General features: G+C 22.4%; 6 protein-coding genes across 9 annotated transcripts; 3 read left to right on the forward strand and 3 right to left on the reverse strand.

Annotated features, from left to right (window-relative positions):
* Positions 1-283: 283 nt before the first annotated feature.
* LOC100865460 (prohormone-4) lies at positions 284-4093 on the reverse strand. Its single transcript, XM_003691831.4, has 4 exons — positions 3692-4093; positions 2193-2324; positions 1406-1558; positions 284-1218 (listed from the first exon to the last, which is right to left on the reverse strand). The coding sequence occupies exons 1-4, from the start codon at positions 3819-3821 to the stop codon at positions 1025-1027; spliced, it is 609 nt and encodes a 202-aa protein (XP_003691879.1). The 5' UTR covers positions 3822-4093; the 3' UTR covers positions 284-1024.
* On the forward strand, positions 4085-10156 carry Vps50 (vacuolar protein sorting 50). 2 transcript variants are annotated; one of them, XM_003691817.4, is made up of 10 exons: positions 4085-4374; positions 5730-5928; positions 6166-6681; positions 6763-7445; positions 7514-7892; positions 7977-8267; positions 8355-8825; positions 8959-9080; positions 9142-9331; positions 9402-10156. In XM_003691817.4, exons 2-10 carry the CDS (start codon positions 5884-5886, stop codon positions 9510-9512), a joined length of 2808 nt encoding a protein of 935 aa, XP_003691865.1. In that variant the 5' UTR covers positions 4085-4374; positions 5730-5883; the 3' UTR covers positions 9513-10156. The 2 variants fall into 2 exon arrangements, with proteins under 2 accessions (XP_003691865.1, XP_086761660.1); XM_086905534.1 differs by lacking the exon at positions 4085-4374 and having other exon boundaries at positions 5672-5928.
* Positions 10157-10518: 362 nt separating this feature from the next.
* Positions 10519-15326, reverse strand: Arf51F (ADP-ribosylation factor 6). The gene is made up of 6 exons (XM_086905536.1): positions 14989-15326; positions 14333-14444; positions 14109-14212; positions 13832-14030; positions 13548-13731; positions 10519-11323 (listed from the first exon to the last, which is right to left on the reverse strand). Exons 2-5 carry the CDS (start codon positions 14412-14414, stop codon positions 13589-13591), a joined length of 528 nt encoding a protein of 175 aa, XP_086761662.1. The 5' UTR covers positions 14415-14444; positions 14989-15326; the 3' UTR covers positions 10519-11323; positions 13548-13588.
* Positions 15327-16020: 694 nt separating this feature from the next.
* Positions 16021-18668, forward strand: mmy (UDP-N-acetylglucosamine pyrophosphorylase mmy). The gene is made up of 3 exons (XM_003691826.4): positions 16021-17072; positions 17163-17559; positions 17660-18668. Exons 1-3 carry the CDS (start codon positions 16594-16596, stop codon positions 18194-18196), a joined length of 1413 nt encoding a protein of 470 aa, XP_003691874.2. The 5' UTR covers positions 16021-16593; the 3' UTR covers positions 18197-18668.
* Positions 18669-18933: 265 nt separating this feature from the next.
* Positions 18934-21667, forward strand: Sse (extra spindle pole bodies like 1, separase). Of its 2 annotated transcripts, XM_003691821.4 has the most exons (9): positions 18954-19266; positions 19364-19580; positions 19660-19949; positions 20037-20173; positions 20255-20471; positions 20580-20890; positions 20966-21133; positions 21211-21356; positions 21453-21667. In XM_003691821.4, the coding sequence occupies exons 1-9, from the start codon at positions 19066-19068 to the stop codon at positions 21599-21601; spliced, it is 1836 nt and encodes a 611-aa protein (XP_003691869.2). In that variant the 5' UTR covers positions 18954-19065; the 3' UTR covers positions 21602-21667. The 2 variants fall into 2 exon arrangements, with proteins under 2 accessions (XP_086761663.1, XP_003691869.2); XM_086905537.1 differs by lacking the exons at positions 20037-20173; positions 20255-20471 and having other exon boundaries at positions 18934-19266.
* Gmppb (GDP-mannose pyrophosphorylase B) lies at positions 21655-23983 on the reverse strand. 2 transcript variants are annotated; one of them, XM_086905538.1, is made up of 5 exons: positions 23639-23983; positions 23081-23312; positions 22622-23015; positions 22159-22552; positions 21655-21919 (listed from the first exon to the last, which is right to left on the reverse strand). In XM_086905538.1, exons 2-5 carry the CDS (start codon positions 23231-23233, stop codon positions 21751-21753), a joined length of 1110 nt encoding a protein of 369 aa, XP_086761664.1. In that variant the 5' UTR covers positions 23234-23312; positions 23639-23983; the 3' UTR covers positions 21655-21750. The 2 variants fall into 2 exon arrangements, with proteins under 2 accessions (XP_086761664.1, XP_086761665.1); XM_086905539.1 differs by having other exon boundaries at positions 23081-23511; positions 23639-23974.
* Positions 23984-24888: the final 905 nt, after the last annotated feature.

The following is a 24888-nucleotide window of genomic DNA, read 5'->3' on the forward strand; positions in this document are numbered from 1 at the left end:
AGAATGGGAGTCTGATGATAATAAAATTTAATTTGACATATTCATCAAATATTGACATATTTACACTTTTTATACGCTGCACTAATATCAGGCACTAATTTAAAAAATCAGAGATTAATAAATAATAAACTTAACTTTGATTTATGAATTAATATTACTAATTATCGATGAATTCAATCTAAATATAGCATTTCTCTCAATTTCTATCTAAAATTATTAATTAAAATAAATAAATAATAAATTATTAATAAAATAAATAATACTAAAATGAGAAGAACATATGTATTGATAAAAATAATTTATTCAATAAAGCATTCTTTCTTTCCGTATATGTTTCTAATGATTGCATGTTACAATGTAAATCACAAAAAACTTAATTAATATATTGATTATAGTATATTATATTATATTATATAATATATATTATATATTATAGTATATTATAACTATATCCATAGCTTGATTTCAGCTAAATATTCCAATAAAATATAATTAATTAATTTAATAGTTCTAACTATTATAATATAATTGTTCATTGTTATTAAAAAATTTCCATCAATTATGTTCTTCATTTTTACAAAATCTCGATTTTCAAAACGTATAATATCACAAAATATAATTTTTTATTGAAGTAAATTACATGCCTATCGCAGCGCAAAAGTGATGATGTGTCGATAAAGACAGATATACAAGCATTAACCTTGACATTTAGAAAAAGTTTAAACATCCAGTACTCCCATGCCTCTCAATAGCAATAGATATCTCCCAACTTATCTCGGTACTCACTCGATGTATTTTTTTAAAAGCAAACAGTAATAAGAAAACATCGAAAAGAGCGAAAAGGAAAATAGAAATGGAGAAAGAGAAAGAATAATAAAATGAAGAAAAGAGAGACGTGATCATTTTTGCAAAAATTAGCCAAAGAATCTTCCAAAAATCTTTCTAGAAATATGATAGTGCGATTATAACATGATATAGCCAACATATATACGTTATAGCCTCTACGTTCAAAAAAAAAGCTTATTCAGTCGAGAAAACCAGTTTTCACGAGCTTTTCAAGAAAAAATTTTACGTCTCCCAATTCAGAATCTTTAATACCGATTGATTTCAACATGCCTAGATCGCCATTTTCCACTGCCATAAATACGGAGCGCAAATGTTCCAAATCTGTACGCAACAAATGTAAGGCTGCACCAAAATCCTCGATCGTCTGAGATTCTAGGAATTATATTAATTCTTCTAAGATTTAATATTATTTTATATATATATATATATATATATATATATAAATTTTTTTACATATATTATTCAATATATATAATTTAATTTACTTAAAAATTTTTATGTATTTATTATGAATGTTTTCAAAGATTGATCTATCTTTAAAGAAAATTATAATAATTACCGGAAAGCGCTATAGCAACTGTATTCACTCCACCAAGAGGCTTTAAAGTATCCCGCGCCTTAGTCCCGAATAATTTCTCAAGATAGTTTGGACCATGACTTGCCAACAATGATTGCAAAAAACTAGCAGTTTCCTCTACTGGTGGTCTTTTCGCTAAAATAAATAATGAAACATTTTAATCAAATTTTATAATAAAACTCATACAAAAATTTCTTATCTAATGTCTAATTTAATTTAATTATAATTTAGTTAATTAATATAATTATAATTTAATATAATATTAAATTTATAATATTAAACATTTATATTAAATTTATAATATTATATTATATTATAAATTTATTATAATATTAAATTTAATATAATATTAATAATATTATTTTGGATATATTATAAGAATAAAAATTATTGCTATTTATATTTATTAAAATAATCAATTTCTATTTATATATATTATAAGTAAAGAATGAGGAAATCAATGTTACAATATATAAGTAAATATATCAATCTAGTAGATTTTAATCAACTAAAACAGTAGTTATGGACAAGGATAGATCAGATATGTCTAAAACTCGATATATTTGTGTAATGCAAAAACTTCTTCAAAATCTATTTCAATTCAATTTATTTCAATTTTCAATTTCAATTTTGATGTACTTCATTGAATTAATTTTTTATACTTAATAAGAATTATTATTACAAAAAAAAGAGTCGAGAAATAAATCCAAAAACTAAGTTTTATTATAAAGAATAATAGAATTAATTAAGGAAAATTAGAAAATTTTACCAGCTGTGCATAATCGCGAATCTTCATCGTATCCATCTTGACAATCGGGAGCTCCGTCACACAGATATTGAATCGAAATGCATGTATCGTCTCCTGGACATTTGAATGGTTCATATGGACGACAAGCATCTCCTATAATAATAATAATATTGATGATGATGATGATGATAATAATGATAATGATGATGATAATAACAATTTAAAAATAATAACAAATTTTATCACTTCTATCATTACTTTATATAATTAATTTACTTTAAATAATAAATATAAATAATTAGTAATGAATAAGAATTTTTTAATAATATATATTGTGTGCACAAAATGTATACATAAATATATATCATATACATCTTCATTTCATATTGCGTGTTGAATATATTTATCATATATCAGAATACGCGCGTATATACAAGGTATTAATATATTCGAAACATCAGAAATTCAATTCTAGAAAACAAAATAAATATAAAAGTTATAAATATGAAATTGAAATTTATTTATTAAGTTATAAGCAATTTAAATTTGATATTAGATAAAGCAGGAATGGAATGTGACAGCAGTTTTTGTAACCAAAAACGTTTCATTTTACTTTTATTTTATTTTGTCTAACGCAAATTTCAATTATTTATAACTTAATAAATAAACGTTAAATAACATTTTTGTGTCGAATTTTTGTATTTGTTTTGGCTTCTAAAATCAACTCTCCAAAGATAAGATTCCATATTATGAACCTTACCATCTTATATATGATTATGAATATGCTCTTGTGCATTAACTTCGTATGATAATATCCAAATTAGCATAATAACCAATTATTAGTAGTTACATACGACATTGATTGATGAATATTAATTAAGCGTATCATTTTTCTCAATCAATTGATACGTATTTTAAAAACATTTAAATTCGCGGAATTATATAATTCGAGTCCTCTACAATTCGTAACTACGAGAAATTTCATGTTATTTATTACTCAAAGGATTTACCATTGATAAAATAACATCTATTGCTAGCATAAATTATCACGTATTATTGCGTTGAATAAACCACGACGTCTGTATCACGAAGATGAATCGTGATATGTTTAATGTACCACGTGGACTCAAATTGCCACTTCAACGATGTTATCCATCAACATAATGGATCATTGTATTAAGATTAAAATTTACATGATGTATCATAGACAAAAAATGATCTATCAACGAGCATAAATAAAAAAAATATACATTTTAAAAAAAATACTCTTGGATAAATGATATCTATTATGTACATGTATATATTCATAAATTATTCCAATATAATGTTTTATTTATGTAAAATTATAAATATAAATATAAATATAAATATAATTATATTACTATTGTCAAATGCAATTAATATTATAATCTAATAATTTTATAATCTAAAGTTTACAATCTAACAATAAAATATATTAATCAAATTAATTAAGATTATATTCGTTTCTCATTGATTAAATTTAAAATATGAATACTTACCTGAACGTTTCGTATTGAAATGACCATAAAATCGACTTAAGTCGATCGCCATGACGGCACGCGGAAAAAAAATGCAAGCACTTAGGGCGAGGCTAAGTGCAGCTACACTAGTGCAAAGTCTCTGAACCATTCTTAACCAATAGAGAATTAAATTAATCTTTCAAGAAGAAGCAAGTTTCACGCGCACTTCGCGATTTTCTTTAATTATAATATAAGAACACAGAACTACCTTCTATCAATAATGTCAAAGAATGATTGTGATTTTCGAGCTCTTTGCTGAGTATTATATTATAGTGGTAATTGCTGATACACTGTTTCTTTAAACAAATATACACATATGGTTTCCTCGCATCTACTTTTTCACTTTTATGATATTTTTTTTCGTTTTCACAGCCACCTATCGTCTCCGTTTGACACCGAGTGGCTGACGCGTGACGCGAGGTATACAAGCACTGTGAACACACCTGCGTACTTATCATATACTACATGTCAAATACGTAAAGACCCCACTCCTTTCAACCGTGAGCTCAATAGTGGGAGATACGTAAAATGTACTTGACCAATCAATCAGCAGGTCTTGTTGGCTACGGCCAATTAAAATTGGCGATATCAAACGTTCTATCCTGAAACACCCACGCGACCCTTTTCTACCACATCGCATCGATTTCAACCTTCTCATACTCGTACGTAAAGTTTGTTTATCATTATAACTCAAGCAGAATAGCATGTGTAAATACTCTTGAGAATTAAAGTATATAAACTTCATGAAATTTTAAAAAATATTCTATTTAATCAAATTAAAATATAATCACAAACAAATTTTTCTTTATCTACCCTTCATATCTCGAATTATTTCTTTATATGCAAGTAGGACAAATAATATTTTTATAAATTTTTTAAGTCACATATAAATCAAATTTTTAAAAAATTTAAGAAAATAAAAAATTTTTTTAATTGATTTAAATTATTTAATATTAAAATTATAATAAATAATATATAAAATAATAATAAATAATAAAACATTAATAAAACAAAATAATAAAATAATAATAAAACAGTGAATCATTATTTAACTCTTTATATATATTATATCATATCTATATTTTTATAAATTTTATATACATATGTATATTGTTCATATTATTGATAAAAAATTCATTAATATTAAAAATTTTAATGTTAATATTAAAGAATTATGTTTTTCATTTTAATATATATTTTGATTATTTGTAAAATCATATATAAAATTATAAAAAATACATTTATAAAACAAATACAATTATAAAATATGTATAATTATTAATATATTATATAAAATAATATATTATTTTCATATTTCAATTATTTAACTTATAATTAAATCATAATTATTTTTATGAGAAAAATTAAATAATTTTTTTTTTAAAAATTCAATTTAAAACTTTAAATAAAAAAAAATTATAATTTTATATTAAAATTATAATAAATTATAAATTAGTATTCTAAAATTAATAAATAAAATAAATTTTATAATTTATAATATAATTTATAAATTTTATGAAAATTATAAATTTGCATATAAATAGAAAATGTTAAATACATAATTCCTAACGTATATATATTGTAAGATTATTGATTTTTCTTAGGAAAATCATATTAATATTTATTTATCTAGCAATTTAATAGATTTTTTATATTTAACTGTTATTTTTTGTTTAATAAGATTATAATTAAATATTATATATATATATTTTATTTTTAAATAATATATTAAATTATATTTGTTGTGTAAAAATATTTGTTATATTTTGATATATTTTTTATATAATAATAATAATATTAATTATTATATTTTTTATAAATATGCTAGAAATAAAAAATATAATGAATTAAAAAATTAGTATTTGAAGATAGCAGTATATATATTGTTTATATAAAAATTTATCATTAATATAATAAATGATACAAACCTATAACTCCCGCGGAAATTTCATATCGTACATAACCTGAAAAAATATTGATATACATATGTGATCTAAGTATCTATATAATGTTTCAGTAACAGATTTTATGTACTTACGAAATGGGGTTAATTAAATAATTACAAAGAAATGCAAATGTTAATTGATATATCAGTTGGATGGATAGAAATAACAAGATATCGAGTTAATAGATGAAAATGTGTTGCGCCAAATTTTAAAGAAATTCACAGTATGGAAGATTTAAAATGTAAATTTTTCGGTCTTATTAATAAACAGGTAAATAAATATATAATAAATGATGTGATAATAAATGTAATTTTTTTTTCTCCTTTTTATTATGCTTTAGGTTATGTCGTGATATTATTTTTATAGCTTAGTTAATGTATTATAATAAATTTTAAAATAGTTTTCTTTGTAATGACAATTCTTAAAATAATTTTTTTTCAAATAACATTTAAAGAAAAACTATTTAAAAAAATTAATATGATATTTATATTTTCTATTATTATTTAGAATGCAACTAAGATACCACTTATGGGTTTACATCCAGATCTATTGAATCCATCGGAATCACAAAAATTAGATGAAATACAATCAGAAGCTGATCAATCAACAGAAAGTGAACCTATTCCTGATCAGGACATATTAGAATCTATAGAAGGAATTTATTTTAATATAGATCGTAATTTTGATCCTTGTAGACATGAATTAGAAAAACTACCAAAGGTATTGCAATCTAAAGATATTGAAAAATGTTACAAAAAACTGAAACAACAACATCAGGTTGTCTCAAAAAAAGTTTTACAACTTATTTTGCAAAAGCAAAGTGCTTGTAACAAAGAATTTGCAAAAATTTTATTAATACAAGAACAGTTACAAGATGTATTAGAAATCTGTAGAATGGGAAGAGCAGATTTAAAATTAGCTGAAAGACAATTTACTACAGCTAGTTTAGGAATTTTAGCAAATTATCAAAAACGACAGATTGTAGAAGAATTATTAAATAATTTAAATACCATAAAAACATTGGTAAATATTTTTTATTTTAATTTATATTTATTTCATAATATATTAAAATAATAATAAATTAATTATTGTGATTCTTTTTAGCAACGTACAGGAGATAGATTACAAGAGTTACTAAATGAAAAGAATTATCCTAGAGCAATTTCATTACTTTTAGAATGTCAAAGTGCAGCACAAACATATAAACATTTCCATTGCATTGCTGCTTTAAATGGAAAATTGCAAGATATTTTAGAACAAGCAGAAGAAGCATTGGATATTACATTGTCAAAGATGTGTACACAATTTGATGTAACAATATATACATCCATCCAAGAAGCTTATACTTTATTAGGAAAAACTCAATCTGCAATGGATCAATTGCATATGCATTTCACTGCTGCAATTCACAATACTGCTTTTGCAGTTGTTCATTCATATGCAGGTGGAGATACAAAAAAACAATATAAACAACTTTGTCAATCAGTACCTCGTGAAAGTTGTATTATTTGTTTAACAGAATTATGTAAATCACTCTGGACAATATTAAGTTCTTACTACTTGATAGTAAATTGGCACAATACACAAAAAAATAAAATTGAACATAAAACTGATATAAAAAATCTAGAAGAAACATTCAGCAAACAGTATGTAAAACATAAATTAGAAAACAGTATGATTCGAGTATGGCACGACGTCGAAATGAAAATATCGATATTTTTGATGAATGCTGATTTGACTTATATTAAATTTGAACAGTTTGTTCAAGTTTTAGGAATAGTTAACAGGTAAATGTTTTATGTTTCTATATAAATTTAATTTAATTTGTTATTATATTAATGAAAAATAATTACAGATTAATGGAAATTGGAGAAGAATTATGTGGCTTCAAATCAGAAAATTTGCAAGAATCTATAAGAAAACAATCACTATCATATTTTTCTCATTATCATGCATTAAGATTGGATGAACTTAGAATATTTTTAGAAAATGATGGTTGGGAACTGTGTCCTGTCAAATCAAATTTTGTAGCAACACAACTGCAAGAATTTAAAAGTTTAAAACCATCTTTAACTAGTTGTAAAGTATGGAATAATTTTGATAATTCGAATGTTGCTGAAAATGATAATACTATAAGTACAGAATGGATTCAAAAATATTTAGAAGGAGGTGCATCTCCATTTTCTATAGGTTTAGATGATGTAATGGATGAAGATATTTTAATAAGTAACGAAGTATGATATTCAGAATTAATTTATTTTTTTTATAATAACATATATATAATAATTAATATATATAAAATAATTTGTATTATATAGGATAATCCTCCAGCATATTTTTCTGATGAATCGGATGATGATATTCCAGATGAATTGAAACATGAATATGTTGATGATTCAGATAATATCAAAACAAATAAAAAAAAGTGTAAACTAAAACAATCGGGACCTATGGTTACAAATACAACACTAAGTATATTGCGAATTTGTGGAAAATATTTACAAATGTCTAGATTATTACGATCAATTGCAGTCACTGTTATACAGAGTATGATACAGTTCTACGAATTATGTTTTTATACTGTACATTTATTTTTTACTTCAGACTTAGTAAGTTTTAGTAAATTATTTTATCAAGAAATTAATTATTTTCTATCAAGAAATTAATTTACTAATAAATAATATTTCTTCTTTCAGCAAATAAATAGTGATTCTTTGTATAGTCCAAAATTAAAGTTATCTTTAGCAAGAATTAAAGAAAATTTAATTATTTGCGAAAATGATACGGAAGATAATATTAAATTAAATTCTGATAAAGTGCGTCAGCCACAACTATCTTCCATTGTAAATTTATCACAACCAGAAAAACTTCATGGTTTGACGGAACGTATTGTAGGAGTGGAATCTTTAATATTTTTAGGCCAACAATATGAAAGTTTGAAAGCATATTTAGAACATCTTATTGGTGCTAGTCCACAACGCGGTTTTCTTCATCAATTTTATATGCAAACAATAGCATCAACTATAGATCTAAGAAAACCAGTATATATGGCTGTAGCATCCCAAACATTTGATGTTGCAAATATTTTAAATTTAATGAACAAAGTTAATTGGGAAGTGACTGATGTCATGTCCCAACATAGTAGATATATTGATGCATTACTTCAGGTATTTATTGTAACTAATAAATAAATATTTTACTTGAAAAGTGCTTATTGAAAGTTATCTTCTTATATTTATTTTTATTATATATTATTATATTTTTTTTATCTTTTATCTTTAATTTTTTTTTTTTTTTTAGGAAATATCTATTTTAAATGAAAGATTAAAAAACATTGGGAGTTGTCTTCCTTTAGCAGATGATGTATATAATTCTATTTGGGAAAATGTAGCACATTTAATAACTCATACATTAGTAGAGGGGTATGTTACTTTATTATTTAAATTCTATTTATTCTTTTTTTTAATTTATGTTTTACCACAGATTTTCTAATGCTAAAAAATGTTCAAATGGTGGTAGAGCATTAATGCAACTCGATTTTACGCAATTAAAATCGAAATTTGAGATAACGACTTCTTTAAGACCAATGCCTCATAGAGAATATGTTGAATTATATATTAAAGCCTATTATCTTCCAGAAAATAGTTTGGAGGAATGGATAAGAGATCACAAAGTATTTAAAATTATATTTACATAACATTTATGTAATGATTATATTTTTATTTATTATTAATATTTTACAGGAATATTCTGTTAAACACTTAATTGGTTTAGTTTCTTCAGCTTGTCAAAACAATAAAAAAACTCGACAGCGTTTAACTGCATTCATAGAAGAACAACGTCCTAGTAGATAGCATATCTATTATAATACGTCTCAAGATTATATCGAAATAGAAATTGCATAAAGAATAAGTTTTTAAAAAAAAATTTAAAAAAAAGAAAAAATATATTGTCTTCATGTGTATGTGTGTGTGTGTGTGTGTGTGGTGTGTGCGCGCGCGTGTGCGTGCATGCATGCGCGTGTATTTATATATATATATATATGGAAATTTCTATTTATCACTAAAATAAGCAAACTCACTTGATAACACTTTAATTTTTATGACTCTCTTATTTTTATATTTTATTTTCGTTTATTTAGTGTATATTAGATTCATAGTTTTATTTATATAAAAACGTGTTGTCATCAAAGAAATATGTGATAAAGTATGGAATTTTTCATTCTAGTAATAATTTGTAATAGATGTTAATAAAATATAAATGATATATGTTAAAAGAATCTCGTATTAAAGTTTATAATTTTAATTGAATTTATAAAATATTATTAATAATTATAGATTTGTCATACTATACTTTTAAAATATTAAAAAAATTCATATTATATATCTAGATTTATTGTAATAACGAAATTATGAAGAAAATTATCTGCACTTTTAATCTCAAAAAAAATTTAAATGTTACTGAATCTGTTAATAAAAAGGATTATATTTCAAACAAATCTGTTTTTATTTTAACCATCATAAAAAAATAAAGTGTAAATAATTTGATTTCATATATATTTTATTTTCATAGCACTTTTTATATTAGATATGTAATAAAATATTTAATATATATTTATATATAATATATATTTAATATATTTAAAATATTTAAATATATATTTTTCATATAAAAATTATAATTTTTATAAATTTATATTTTAATATCTTTGGGAGTGGAAAATTTATAGAACAAATATGCAATCCATAGTTAATAATAACTAATAAATATTTGCATGATTACTTTTTGAAATTATAAATATTTTATTTAATAATAAATATGATAATAAATTTATATTTTAAAAAATTTTTTCAAAATAAATACTGTTGTAATTTAAAGTATCTTTATTTTACAAATAATAATAATAATAATAATAATAATAATAATAATAATAATAATAATAATAATAATATACAAATACATATTTTTTCTGGATTTATCAGTTTCTAATTTTGTAAAAATTATTATTATTTATCTATATAATATACACTATAGTATTACATTTATCATATATTTATAATTTTTATTTGTACTAAGAACCAAAAAATTCTACTGCACCTCTAGTTATTCCTTTTAAGAATATTTTTTAATGTTCAATGTTATCTCGTGAAATATGTTATTTTATTAATTAACATATTTAAATAATTAAAAAATTTATATATAAAAGAATTTATTAATGTATGAATATATCAATTTCATATCTTTTTAAAAAATAGAAATCAAAGAATTTTTTTTTGCATTGCAATATGATATGATATGAACATATGATATGAACATATATAACTTTTCTTTTTTGATTTGTATAACTGGTGCATTGAGAATTCTCTGGCTAATAGTACAGGTCAACATTTCTTAATTTTTAAATTTTATGAATCATATTTATTAAATAAAATCTATTATTAATAAAAAACAACTGTTTTTTCTAAACTTATATTTTTTCAGTTTTTATTTAAAAAACTAAATTATGTGTATAATGTAATTTTCATATTTTTTATTAATTTTTATAAAATAAAGAATATGATCCATGGAGCATAAATGTTAAGAAATGCTGACAGTTTTATTGATGTAATCAATTTCTTCCTTACTCCAAAGCGTTTTATATCGAGCCCTGCGTTCTGAATGGCCCCTGTTAAAACAAATTGTTGGAAAATGTAGATGATACACATTCGTGTGAAATAATTGAAATATATTAAATGCTTATTTTGACAACAAGTCTTATTTGACAATGTTATTTATTAATAATGTATTACAAAACATTTGCTGTAACTAATAAAATAGATATATGTCTTCTGTTCTTTCTTTTTTCTTTCATTTTTAAATATAAAATCAGTATCTGGACTATGCATATTTTTTTATTTCATAATAAATAAAAATTCTTCTGAATAAAAATAAAGAAATATATTACTATGGATAGGTAAAATTCGATTCATTATTAAAAAATTATAAAAGATATTTACTTCAATATTATCTACCTGTAGGAATTATTTCATTTCAAGTTTTGAACTATTTAATTAAATATATATATTTTAAAATTAATAAAATTTTAATGTTTAATTTCAATTTAAGTATAAGTATAATTCATTCAAATAAAATTTATTGCCAGAATGTACTTTCTTCGTAATATTAAAATACGCGTGTTTTTTGAAGAATAATTAACTTTCTAATAATATTACATCAGTTACAACTGTTGTTTTATCTGCAATTACAAATAAGAGGAAAATATGACATTATAAATTTTTTTTTTATGATAAAATTAATAAGTATAAATATAAGTATAGAACACTACTCAATAATACGCTTACACTTTGACTGAAAGAACAGTCTATTACTTTCTTTCCAAAATTTTTGTATAATTTTTAAATATAAGTTAATTTATTCTGGACACAATTCTCGTCAAAATAAAATACTTAACATTAATGATATAGATGTCGAGAAAGAGAATTTGACAAACTTATATTTGTATTAATTATTACTGGTAAAGTAATACAATTTGTTAAAATCCTAATATCTTAATATAATCCTGGAATGTAGATAAAATGTTGATATGAGAACGATAGAATAATATGTACTTTTGTTATTTTACTTTTAAATGCTATGTAAATATGAAGCTTGTACAAAAGAAAAAGTCGAATAACGATGAATTTTTTTTTGTTCAGTTAACAGCAAATATCGATAAATATGTTTATTATTCTTATTCTACACCTTATCATCGAAAGAAATGAAATAAGACGCAGGTAAAAACATTGTCTAATTCTTTTCTCTAATCTAATTCTAATTTTGCGTAATTAGATCGCTTAAATGTAAAAAATTGGCAGATTTAATGCTGTTACATTATCAGTAACATTGTTCTTATTTCTTTTCTTTTTTTCTGATTTATGGCTTTTGAGCTTGTGTTACTAATTCAATGGCTTGCCATTTGTGCATACAGAACAACCTCATTTGTATATATATATATATATATATATATATATGTTTGTACATTGAATGCGTTTTCATTATCAAAATCAAGCACAAAAAAAATTTACAATATCATCTGAAATATTCTTTTTTTCTTTTCTTAATATATATATAAAGAGGAAGAAGAAGAGAGGAAAAAAAAAAAAAACGAAGATTGAATAATATTTATAAAAAATTTCACTCAAAAACTGGAAGACAATTATTAAAAATACGAAAACAAAATGACACCATGAATGTTTTTAAATGAAGAATAAAATTGATAAAAATTGGCAAAAACTTATTAATGAATATTTTCGTATTGTATGAAGTTAAGTGCTTTAAATCACATATATTTGTGAGACTATATATTAATATTATATGTAATACATATATATAGTATTAATCAGTAAAGAATGAATTTTTATGTTTAATTTTTCTAGATGATATTTTAAATTAATTATTTCAAAATTGATAATTTCAAATTATGAAATTATATATTTTTTTTAAATGAATCTCTTAATTTTATATAAATAGTTTTTATAACTTTTATAACTTTTTATATACTTTTGAAATTAGCATTCATAATGTAATATATAATTGTAAATCTATAAATTATAGTAAAATGTTTAACATAATAATCTAAAAAAATATTCATGTATTCATTTTTACGAATTTTAAAAAACAGTTAGTAACAAAATCTATATCTTTTGGTACTTTAATAATTTTTTATCTATATAATATTAATATGCTGAAACGCATCATCTGATATCAATGGTTGCTCTACGTTTGCTGCAGTACACTTGAAATTATTTTTTCTCCCTCTCTTTCTCTCTTATAGATCATAATGATTGTTATTAGTTGTGTTATAAAGCCTCTATATGATGAATAAAAATGAAAATACAAAGCAAACGTACATTCTTGGTATGTGGCTAACTGATGAAAAATAAATATTTGCTCATAATTTATGATTACTGGTCAACCATGTAAGGCCTTCATAAAGCCCATCTCCAGTTGTGGCACATGATGGCTGAACATACCAATTTCTATCTCGTATCCTAGTTAAACCCAATTTTTCTTGTATTTCATGTGGTTTCATTGCTAAAAAAGATAATATTAGTTTAAGTTTATTTATTTATGTACATATTTGTATAATTTGTATAATGATTATGAAATCATTATAAAATATTTAGATTTATACCATCTGGAAGATCTTGTTTATTTGCAAAGATTAATATAATAGCATCTCGCATTTCTCTATCATTTATAATTCGATGAAGTTCTTGACGTGCTTCATCTATTCGATCTCTGTCAGCACAATCTACTACAAAAATAAGTCCTTGAGTTCCAGTATAATAATGACGCCAAAGTGGACGTATTTTGTCCTGGCCTCCAACATCCTGCAATGATATTTTATAATTATTATAAATATTTTATTATAAATATTATAAATATAAATTAATGTTATTATTACTTACCCAAACATTGAACTTAACATTTTTATAGGTAACTGTTTCTACATTGAATCCTACAGTTGGTATAGTTGTTACAGACTGTCCTAGTTTAAGTTTATATAGTATTGCTGATATGTAATAAGAAAATGTTAAGGAAAATTACTTTAAAAAAACATAACATAATTTTAAAGATTTTTTTTACAAAATTTCATATAAAAAAAATTTTTTTAAATATACTTCAAGGATACTAGTCTTCCCAGCAGCATCCAATCCTAGCATCAAAATTCGCATCTCCTTGTTGCCAAAAATCTTTGACAACAATTTGCCCATCTTGCCAGCTGCTTTCTAGGCACCTGGCTTCTAAAGTTTAGAAATTTTAGCTTTTATATCGTTTTAAACTATAAAAAAAATCTTATTTTTTAAAAATGCTTAAAAATATACAATCTATATACATTATTTAAATAAAATCTTTTTTTTATAAAATTTTTATAGAAATTATAATAGAATGAATAAAAAATTCTATGAATTTAGTTTAAAACTGATTGTTTTAAAAGAAATATAATATTTCTATGAGTAATATAATTTAAATATTGTCGAAATAAAAAAATTCAAGGACATTCTCCCTAACCTATCAAATTCCATAAAATAAAATTAAGACAATTAGAAAAATAATAGTGTATAAATAAATTCATAATATATTCAAGATTTAATTGAATTTATAATTACAATTTGTTTATTTATATAAGAAATAATATTCATGTAATAATACCCTATAATTGTCACTATAAATATACTAATTGGTTTTGTAGCTTGCATGACAATTGATGACGAATTTTTTAAAGAAATTCTTCGAATCAGCAATATGAAAAGACTGTAACTTGAAGCAAGCATAAATGTAACTTACCGAAATACATTTACAAAGGGCGAGTACTTTATCATGAACGCATAGACATATCACATCACTACATATAACTTATTATATTACATCTGTAATATTGCAGCAGCATTATCGAAAAATGTTATTTAGGCAGGTACAACATGATGTCTCTTCATAAGTCACAAGCAAACATGCATGTAACTTAAATGAAATATTGAGATCACTTCGGTATACATTGAATACTGACAGAGAATTAAAAGCGCCATCATGTGTTACTATCTATTACTAATATCTAATTGGCAATACATTTAAAAATTTTATATTGCATAAACATGGTCACATACCTTATTATCGAAGATAGTTTCGAGTTTTATTAATATATATTTCAAAATATGATCAATAATAAAATTGAAACAATATAATAATATTATGTAGAAATTATTATTATTTAAATTTATAAACAGTTTAATTTAAATCATTCATCATTTACTAATTTTTTTTTTATTTTTATTAAGGATAATTGTCAATCCTAAATAATATAATATATTTTATGATTATTTTCTAAATGTAATTTTTTTTTGTATTACAAAAAGAAATTAGTATGCATAATAATATAAATTGAAAATTTTTTATTAATATTTTTTAATATATCTTCATATAAAAATGTTTTTAATTCTTATATACACGCATGCGTATGCCGGTAATCACTAATTATTTGAATAACAAAAATGTAGTGTTATAATAAATTTTTTTTATTTTCTTAAATTATCATAAAATTTGTATATATGATTAAATTTTAAGTTCTTTAAATTGTCACCTCATAAAATCCAAAATTGTATACCAAATAAATAAAATAATAATTAAATCGTAAAAGATATGTGTAATATAAATAAAATTATTGTTTTTAACTCGGAAATTTAAATATTTACAAAATATTTATAAAAAAATTATTTAATATTTACAAAAAAAATGATATATAGATATTTTTTTAAAATAAATCTTAATATCATTATTGTAGATGTTTAATTTTTAAATATATATATATATATATATATATATATATATATATATATATATATATTAGTTTTGATTAAAATACAAGCTTACAAGTTTTCTTTCGTTTTTCATCTTTATTTTATTATCATAGTAGTAATTTAATCAAAAGTAATTTTTTCATAAAAAGTTAATTGCTCTTTATCAATAACATGAACATAAATGTTAATATTGATTTATATATGAAAGGTTACGGTTATGGTTACGATTCGGATATTTCATCAATTTGATGAAAAAATAATATGATCTTTTATAATATATTCATGGATACAAAATATGTTCAAAAGGGAAAGGAGAATAGTCAGAGAAGTTGGAAGGGTGAGAGGGGCTGATAAGAGAAATCGAGTCAAATGTGCTACGTGGAATCGTGAAAGTAAAGGCGTATTCCACTTTACCCATGAATTGGGATAGGTTACAAATTTAAAACAAATGAATGTTGCTTTTTACATTTATTTTTTTCATTTATTTAAATAAAGATATAACACAAATATCTATCAGTTATCGTGTTAAAAATAACAATATTGAAATAACGGTATAATTATTGTGTATATACGGCTGTCAAGCGAAGTATTGGTCTCTATGAATATGGAATCGCTTCAAAGAAAATTGATAGAGTATGGTCAGGAACATTTATTAAAGTTCTATGATGAATTATCAGATAAAGAAAAAAAGGAGCTTTGTCAAGATATATCTGAATTGAATTTCATAGATGTAATATCATATTTTGATAGTGCAATATATGCTTCTTTAAATATGAACACATTGGATGATAAGGTATCTCCCATTCCTAAAGAAAATATTGCATCTATTAAAACCACTGATAAGGAACAATTAAAAATGTATGAAGAATTGGGATTGCAAGAAATAGCAAATGGGCAAGTAGCTGTATTAGTAATGGCTGGTGGTCAAGGTACTAGACTAGGTGTAACTTATCCCAAAGGTATATACAATGTTGGTTTACCTTCTGGAAAAACACTTTTTCAACTACAGGCAGAAAAAATACTTCGTTTGGAAAATATGGCAAAGAAAAAGTATGAGAAAGATGGAGAAATTACGTGGTACATATTTACTCTACTTCATAGATTAAATAATTTAATACATAAGAGTTTATATTTTAAATAAAATAATAATTAATTTTTTTTTCTTAGGTATATATTAACCAGTGAAGCTACTCATGATATAACAGTATCGTTTCTACATCAGCATAATTATTTTAATTTAAAAGAAAAAAATTGTAAAGCTTTTAAACAAGGTATGCTACCATGTTTCACATTGGATGGAAAAATTATTTTGGATAAAAAATATAAAATTTCGAAAGCCCCAGATGGAAATGGAGGAGTATATCGAGCTTTAATAACACAAGGAATATTGGATGATATGATACAACGTGGAATTCATAGTGTTCATGTTCATTCAGTTGATAATATCTTAATAAAAGTAGCAGATCCTATTTTTATTGGATACTGTTTATCTTTACAAACTGATTGTGGAGTTAAAGTTATAGAAAAATTTTCCCCAAATGAACCAGTGGGAATTGTATGTAAAGTGCGTAAAATATTTTTAATTATTCTTTACTTATTATTTCTTATATCATTTTATTTTATTATTATTATTGTATTGTTGTATTGTATTATTATTATTACAGGTTAATGATATATTCCAAGTTGTAGAATATAGTGAAATTTCAAAAGAAACAGCTGAATTGTATTCTGATGATGGACAATTAATGTATAATGCAGCAAATATATGCAATCATTATTTCACTGTAGATTTTCTATATAGCATTGCTAAATATCATGAAAAAGAAATGGAACTTCATGCTGCTAAAAAAAAAATACCATATATTGATGAAGATGGAAACCGAAATGAACCAAAAATTCCTAATGGTATTAAAATTGAGAAATTCATATTTGATGTATTTAAATTCGCAAAACGTTTAACAGTTTGGGAAGGAATTCGTGAAGAAGATTTCAGTCCTCTAAAAAATGCAGATTCTGTTGGTCAAGATTGTCCAAGTACTGCACGAAATGATGTACTTAAACTTCATAAAAAGTGGTTGTTAAATGCAGGAGCTATATCTGTATCAGGTGATATAGAAATATCTCCTTTATTATCTTATGCTGGAGAAAATTTAAATCATATAAAAGGACAATTATTGGAAGGACCTTGTGTATTGGAATAATGAAATCTATTGTTTTCATAATTTTTTATGATAATGTTTTTGTTAAAAATTTTTTAATTTTTCAAAAAGTCTTCATAAAAATATATTTTTTAACATTCTGTGATTTAGTAATAAAATTTAACTATAAGAATTGTCAACATTCTTTAAATTTATAACAATAAATTTTATAACAATGATGCAGAAAATATGTAAATATGCTATTTATTAAAAATTATAAGATATGAATTTTATATATGTAAATAATTTTCATATGATTTCATATGAAAAATTATGATATTTGCAAAAATGTTTCAGTAATTTATAAAATTATCATAATATTTTCTCTAAAAATATGTAATTATAAAATTTTGAAAATTATGAAATATGATGAAAATATACAAAATATACATATATTTTAACATAATGTATTAAATATATCATTTTTGTACAATTGGTGTGGTATGTATAATAATAAAAATTAATAAGAAAATAATATTAATAAGTTTTATATATTTATATTTAATTCTTAAATAAAATTTGTTGTATCAATTATAACTTATATAATTTATATTAAATATTATTTAATATTTGCTATATTTTCATATTTTGATTTTCTTTGATATCTATATTTTAAAAAATGTATTTTTAAATATATAAAGTAAAATATATAATATATATATTTTAAAATTAATAGATATATAAAAAAATATAGATGATATGATATGAACAATTTATTTTTTATTATTATAAAGTTTTTTCTTTAACCTTATATATATATAGGTTGGTATTAGCTACATTTGAATTTAAGCAACAGTTACAATTGATATAGTAAAACGCAAAAAAGTTTATAGTTACAAAAGTTATATTAAAAGTGAATTATATTTATTAATATGGACGAAATCTTCGAAATTTTAGATAATTGTTATTTAAATAACGATAAATGTGAAAAAACATCAACAAATATGATAGAAATTAATTGCATACAAAATTTAAAGAAAGAGATCGATAAATTATTTGCGAATATACGATGTAATTTAGGAAGTGTTGAATATACAAATCTTAATAAAATGTTAGCAAATTGTCATTTAAAGGTAAAATTATTGATTAATTTTATATTATGTATTATGAATTAAAAATATCTTCAAGTAATATAAAATTTGTTTACATAATTATAAATATTATTTTTAGACTGGTAATGAACTTGAAGCTATATTTCATTTAATTGAATCACATGCTGTAATTCTTCGACAACAAATATTGCACAGATATATAAAAACAGAAATGCGAAAATCAATTTTAAATGTACAACAAGCTTATGGGCTTAAATCTTCTTATGTTGGATTCAATATAAATAACAGAAATAAAATTGAAAATATAAAAACAATACTTTTTGATTTGCCCAAAGGTTAAAAATAATAAATATATTTTTTTTATTTAAACTTTATTAAATATATTAATTATTACAAATCTTTTTTTATATATAGAATGGTATATGATCCAAATTACTGGACAATATAGATCTCCAGATATTTTTACATATACTAGAAATAAATCGGATACAATGCATGAAATATATATTACTATATTACCAACAGGAAATAAAGAAGTAGAACCCTTATGTCTAGTATTACCAAAACCTAAGTTACATTCTTCGTATGATATTTGTTATGAAATTCAAAAATTACTTTCAAATAATAGATCAGAATTAGAAACTACATATGCAAATAATGAATTGTATTGGAAAATGAGAGAGAAACAAAATGCAAATATGAAGGTATTTAAATAAATAATATTAATAAATTTAACAATATTTTATATATATATATGTATATATAGATATTTGTATATATGTATATTTAAGACTGCTATGCATGCATTAGAACATATATGGTTACGAGAATGGAGAATCTTATTTATGGCAGATCCAATAAACAAACAAAACTTAGTAACAGATATTGTACAAATGATAGATAAACTTATAGCTGATTATAAAACTTCGTAAGTAAAGCATATTTTCATTTTTTTAATTTATCTTTTCTACATATATTACAGAAATCATATTATTGCAATATATTACAGAAAAGTGATATCAAAAAGATCTAAGTGGTTATTAAAAAAAATAGCATTAGCAGCATGTTTTCTTACAAAAGAAGAAATAGCACGTGCTGTAAAATATGTACTTTCTGATTATGATAAACTTGCAGATAGTATTATACTATCTATATTTGGAAAATTATCTTGTATGCAAGAGTTAAAAAATGCAACTAGGAAAACATTAGTTTTAATAATTGATGAAGTAAACTTAATAACATAAATATAATATTATATATATATATACATATAATGTTGTGTTTCAGCAATATAAAATTCACAATTTCTTATATATTCTCTAATTATTTTATAGCATATGGATTATATACCTTTTGAATCTATGGAAATTTTAAAATTCCATCCAATTACACGCTTTCCATCATTGCACATTGCATATGCTTTATTTAAAGAACATGAAAGTACAATGGAAAATGGCTGTAAAATAATTCGAGTAAAAGATGATATGGGTACATGTATAGTTAATCCTTCAGGTAACTTATCAAAAATGGAAAAACGCATGAGATTATTTATTGAATATTGGCTACCAAATTGGAGGAGTTGGTACAATATTGAACCACAGGAAGAAGTTTTTGAAGATTCATTAATTAATCGAGATATATTAATGTATATATAATTTTATTTTTTTATATATTATATTTTATTCAAATATAATATATTTATGATATATTATTTTCATAGGTATAATGGTCATGGAAATGGAATACAATACTTACCAGGAGAACAAATAGAAAGACTTAAAGTAAAATCAATTGTTTTATTATTTGGTTGTAGCAGTGTAAAATTACTTAATATAGGAGGACGTTATCCACCATATGGAATTTCAAATCAATATTTAATAGCAAGCAGGTAAAAGTAAAATTATTTTTATTTACTTTTATATACTATATCAATTTTATATTTCATGTATTATATTTTATTTTTAGTCCTTGTATACTTGGTATGTTATGGGAAGTTACAGATGCTGATACTGATAAAATGACAACAAATTTCATCAGTAATTGGATTCCATCACCATTAAATAGACCATGGACTGATGTTGATATTAATATGTGGTGTTTGGGTATTTTAAGTTAGTATAAAAAATTATAAATTATCTTCTTAATTATTTTTATTGTTTAAATTCTTTTTATAAATTTGTTTTTTTCTTTTAATTTCTGATAATTAGAATTTCTAAAGAATTCACATAAAAGCTCTCAGAACTTAACTATAGAACCTGAGATGTTGAGAGCAGTTGCAAAATCTAAAGATGTTTGTTCTCATTATATGACGGCGGCTGCAATAATAGTACGAGGATTGCCAATAAAGCTTATTTGAATTGTAAATGTAAAAAAAAATATAAACGAATATATAATAAACATCAATTTATATGCGATTAAAAAAGCGGATAAAAAGTTTATTTATAAAACGTTTCATAATTTGGTCATTTATCATGTTCAATGTGTATTTTAAGATATTATTTTTGGTCACATGATTATTTGTGGTTCTGGTACAGAACTGGAAATATTCTTGTGAGGTAAAACTTGACCACCATTGATATATAACTCATCCTTAACGATTACATCTTCACCAAGTACTGTAGTACCTTCCATTCGTACCCAACGTCCTACAACGCTTCTCCAGCCTACAATGCACCTATAATAATATTAACATTGCATTATAAATATATTAAAAAATGAATGATGATCTTTTTAAGATATACTTTCATATATGCAACTCTTTTAATTTTCATATTCATTTTTTATGTATATATGTATAATAAATTTATAGATTTATTTATTTCTGATTGACAAAAATAATTATTTGTCTTTACTTAAAGGGTTAATATTAATATGCTATCACATAAAAAATTCAGAAATTATTTTAACATTTACCCATCTAACCATGCATGTTCTTTTATTATAGCTGCCTTAAGAATAGTACTTCTTTTAATGCAACAACCATCGGATAAAACAACACCAGGACCAATTGTAACATTGGGTCCTATTCTACAATCTTTGCCAATCTTTGCTGTTTCATCTATTAAAACATTTCCTACTACTCCTGGACCAGAATATAATTTTGCTGGAGATTTTTGTCTTAAAGATGTCAGGTACATGCTCATTCCTTTAAGAAAATCTTTTGGTTGTCCAACATCCATCCAAAATCCTGTTAGTTCCATTGCATATAATTCTCCATCGCGAGCCATATTCGGAAAAATTTCTTTTTCTATACTTGTTGGTTTCAATTCTATTCTTTTTAAGACACTTGGATTTAAAATATACATGCCTATAAAATTATATTTATATTTTAAAATGTTAAGACTAATACGTTATAATAAAATAAATAAATATTTGCCTGCATTAATTTTATTTGAAATAAATTCTTGCGGCTTTTCTACAAAATTTTCTATTTTTCCATCATCTCCATATACTACTACACCATACTTTGACGGTTCTTCTACTTTAGTTACAATTATAGTACCTTCTCTACCATGACTTTTATGAAATTCTAAAAGTTGCATAAATGGAAAGTCACAAATAATATCAGAATTTAAAACAAAAAATGGTTCATCTCCTGAACATAATAGATCATGTACAAGTGCAAGTGGTCCTGCAGTGCCAAGTGGTTCTGGTTCATGTGAAAAAATCAAATGAACTCCTAATTTTTTAACTTCTTCATTTAAATCTCTTTCCATTTCTTCTGCCCGATAAGATACAGCTAATATCACTTCTGTCACATTTGTCTCTACCTAAATAATGTATTATAATATTAATTTATAGAAAATAAAAATAACACAAAAATATTACAACATACCAGAGCTTCTATTTGATGTAAAAGCATTGGTTTATTAGCAAATTCAACTAATGGTTTTGGTCGACTTAATGTTAAGGGTCTTAATCTAGTTCCATATCCACCAACAAGAATTACAGCTCTCATTGTTTCAAATTTTTTTCTTTTTCGTTGCATTACCTTTCAATTATCTTGGTTAAAATGTATTCATAGTAGAACATTCATATATATTTTTATTCATATATATAATTTTATTCTAAAAGAAGCATTAAAAATAAGATTTGAAAATAACATAAAAAAATATAAAAAAATAAATGAAAATATATGGCTGTTATTGTATTTTTTAATTTATATATATATATATATATATATATACATATAATAAAGATATATATATATATATATATATAAAAAAAAAAAAGAATTTATCCATAAGATCTCCAATTAACAATTATCTGAAAAATATAATAAAAATGTAATTGAAAATAAAATGTATTATAAATTTAATTACATATATTTGTTTCACAAATGTATTTTCTATTTTAAATATTTAGACTGTACAAGTATCAACAAATCACATACCTGATGTCTACATATCACTATAAGTAAAGGTAGAAAACAATCATACTAATGAATATTGCCACGTAGGATTGAAATATCATGTACACGTATGTACATAGTGACACACGTATGCGATAAGAGTACACGCATAATTATAAATACTGACACAATTAAATATAATATTAATTGCTTTATATTTTAACAATATTATTCTTATCAGAATTATTGTTCACATTTGCTTGCTTTTTTACAATTAATATTATGCAATTTATACAATTAATAAATGCTTGTTATTAGTAATAAACTGCAATAAGCGCCATTATGTGACTTGTATACTATGAAGTACATAATATAAATATGTTTGTTTTTATAAATTTATTTTTTTAAATATTTATTTGAATATATTTCATAAAAATTTATATAATTATTATATTTTAAAAATAATTTAAATAAAAACAGAATTTAAAATTGCTATAATTATTACAGAAATTATAAACATTATTTCTTATTTTATGATAATTTTAATTCATACATTATTTACATTACTGAAAATAATATTTAATAAAAATTCACAACAAAAATCAATATTATTTTTTGTTGTGGATACTTATTTTTAAAATTAATTTAAAATAAATTATATTTATAAACATAAATTAAATAAATTTTAATAAAGATTTAAAAATACAAATTAAATAAATTATTTTTTTATTATTATACGAAATTAAAAATAATATAATTTGTTATAATAGATTACTTATAAAGTTTTTATATTTGTGCGAAAACAAATATCTTACGTGTAAAAATAAAAAAAATAAAAACATTAGAAAATTATATTATGAATAAATATTTTCGTGATATTACTTTCACTTATTATCAAAAGAATTGTTATAAATATATAATATGTTACGCGAAAATATTAATAATTATTCTAACTCTTTAAAATCATCTATTTCTTTTTCATTTTTATATATTTTTATAATATATTTTTTATAATTTATTTTTTTAATATATTTTTTTGTTATTTTTAATCCCTTACAATGTAAATATGCATTACAATTAATTACGATTTAATTTTTTTATGCTAAAATATTTATATAAATGCAAAAATTATTTTATTAGATAAGATGAGTGATCTTTATATTAAAACAATTAAACAAGGATTTCATTTCATATTCTCGATTTTAGAAATAGAGGTGAATCTTCATCAGAGACAAAAATATATATTACTTAAAAGGAAATCCTGATGAAACTACTATATAGTTTTGAAAAGT

The sequence above is a fragment of the Apis florea genome, unplaced genomic scaffold, assembly GCF_048593485.1.
Source record: "Apis florea isolate Af1SG1 unplaced genomic scaffold, ASM4859348v1 contig_2411_pilon, whole genome shotgun sequence".
In the NCBI taxonomy this organism is placed as follows: domain Eukaryota; kingdom Metazoa; phylum Arthropoda; class Insecta; order Hymenoptera; family Apidae; genus Apis; species Apis florea.

What these genes read in the sequence shown, in the direction of transcription:
- LOC100865460 (XM_003691831.4), bottom strand. Translation starts at nt 3,821, where the DNA reads ATGGTTCAGAGACTTTGCACTAGTGTAGCTGCACTTAGCCTCGCCCTA. An exon ending in TTTCAATACGAAACGTTCAG is followed by an intron (nt 2,325 to 3,691) that starts GTAAGTATTCAT and finishes TTATTATTATAG; the next exon opens with GAGATGCTTGTCGTCCATAT. An exon ending in AGTTGCTATAGCGCTTTCCG is followed by an intron (nt 1,219 to 1,405) that starts GTAATTATTATA and finishes TATAATTCCTAG; the next exon opens with AATCTCAGACGATCGAGGAT.
- Arf51F (XM_086905536.1), bottom strand. Translation starts at nt 14,414, where the DNA reads ATGGGCAAATTGTTGTCAAAGATTTTTGGCAACAAGGAGATGCGAATT. An exon ending in ATGTTAAGTTCAATGTTTGG is followed by an intron (nt 14,031 to 14,108) that starts GTAAGTAATAAT and finishes ATATCATTGCAG; the next exon opens with GATGTTGGAGGCCAGGACAA. An exon ending in TAAACAAGATCTTCCAGATG is followed by an intron (nt 13,732 to 13,831) that starts GTATAAATCTAA and finishes TATCTTTTTTAG; the next exon opens with CAATGAAACCACATGAAATA.
- Sse (XM_003691821.4), top strand. Translation starts at nt 19,066, where the DNA reads ATGGACGAAATCTTCGAAATTTTAGATAATTGTTATTTAAATAACGAT. An exon ending in ACTTTTTGATTTGCCCAAAG is followed by an intron (nt 19,581 to 19,659) that starts GTTAAAAATAAT and finishes TTTTATATATAG; the next exon opens with AATGGTATATGATCCAAATT. An exon ending in GTGGTGTTTGGGTATTTTAA is followed by an intron (nt 21,357 to 21,452) that starts GTTAGTATAAAA and finishes TCTGATAATTAG; the next exon opens with AATTTCTAAAGAATTCACAT.
- Vps50 (XM_003691817.4), top strand. Translation starts at nt 5,884, where the DNA reads ATGGAAGATTTAAAATGTAAATTTTTCGGTCTTATTAATAAACAG. An exon ending in ATATTTTAATAAGTAACGAA is followed by an intron (nt 7,893 to 7,976) that starts GTATGATATTCA and finishes TGTATTATATAG; the next exon opens with GATAATCCTCCAGCATATTT. An exon ending in TATTTTTTACTTCAGACTTA is followed by an intron (nt 8,268 to 8,354) that starts GTAAGTTTTAGT and finishes TTCTTCTTTCAG; the next exon opens with CAAATAAATAGTGATTCTTT.
- Gmppb (XM_086905538.1), bottom strand. Translation starts at nt 23,233, where the DNA reads ATGCAACGAAAAAGAAAAAAATTTGAAACAATGAGAGCTGTAATTCTT. An exon ending in TTCAAATAAAATTAATGCAG is followed by an intron (nt 22,553 to 22,621) that starts GCAAATATTTAT and finishes ATAATTTTATAG; the next exon opens with GCATGTATATTTTAAATCCA. An exon ending in GAACATGCATGGTTAGATGG is followed by an intron (nt 21,920 to 22,158) that starts GTAAATGTTAAA and finishes ATATTATTATAG; the next exon opens with GTGCATTGTAGGCTGGAGAA.
- mmy (XM_003691826.4), top strand. Translation starts at nt 16,594, where the DNA reads ATGAATATGGAATCGCTTCAAAGAAAATTGATAGAGTATGGTCAGGAA. An exon ending in AAAGATGGAGAAATTACGTG is followed by an intron (nt 17,073 to 17,162) that starts GTACATATTTAC and finishes TTTTTTTCTTAG; the next exon opens with GTATATATTAACCAGTGAAG. An exon ending in CAGTGGGAATTGTATGTAAA is followed by an intron (nt 17,560 to 17,659) that starts GTGCGTAAAATA and finishes TTATTATTACAG; the next exon opens with GTTAATGATATATTCCAAGT.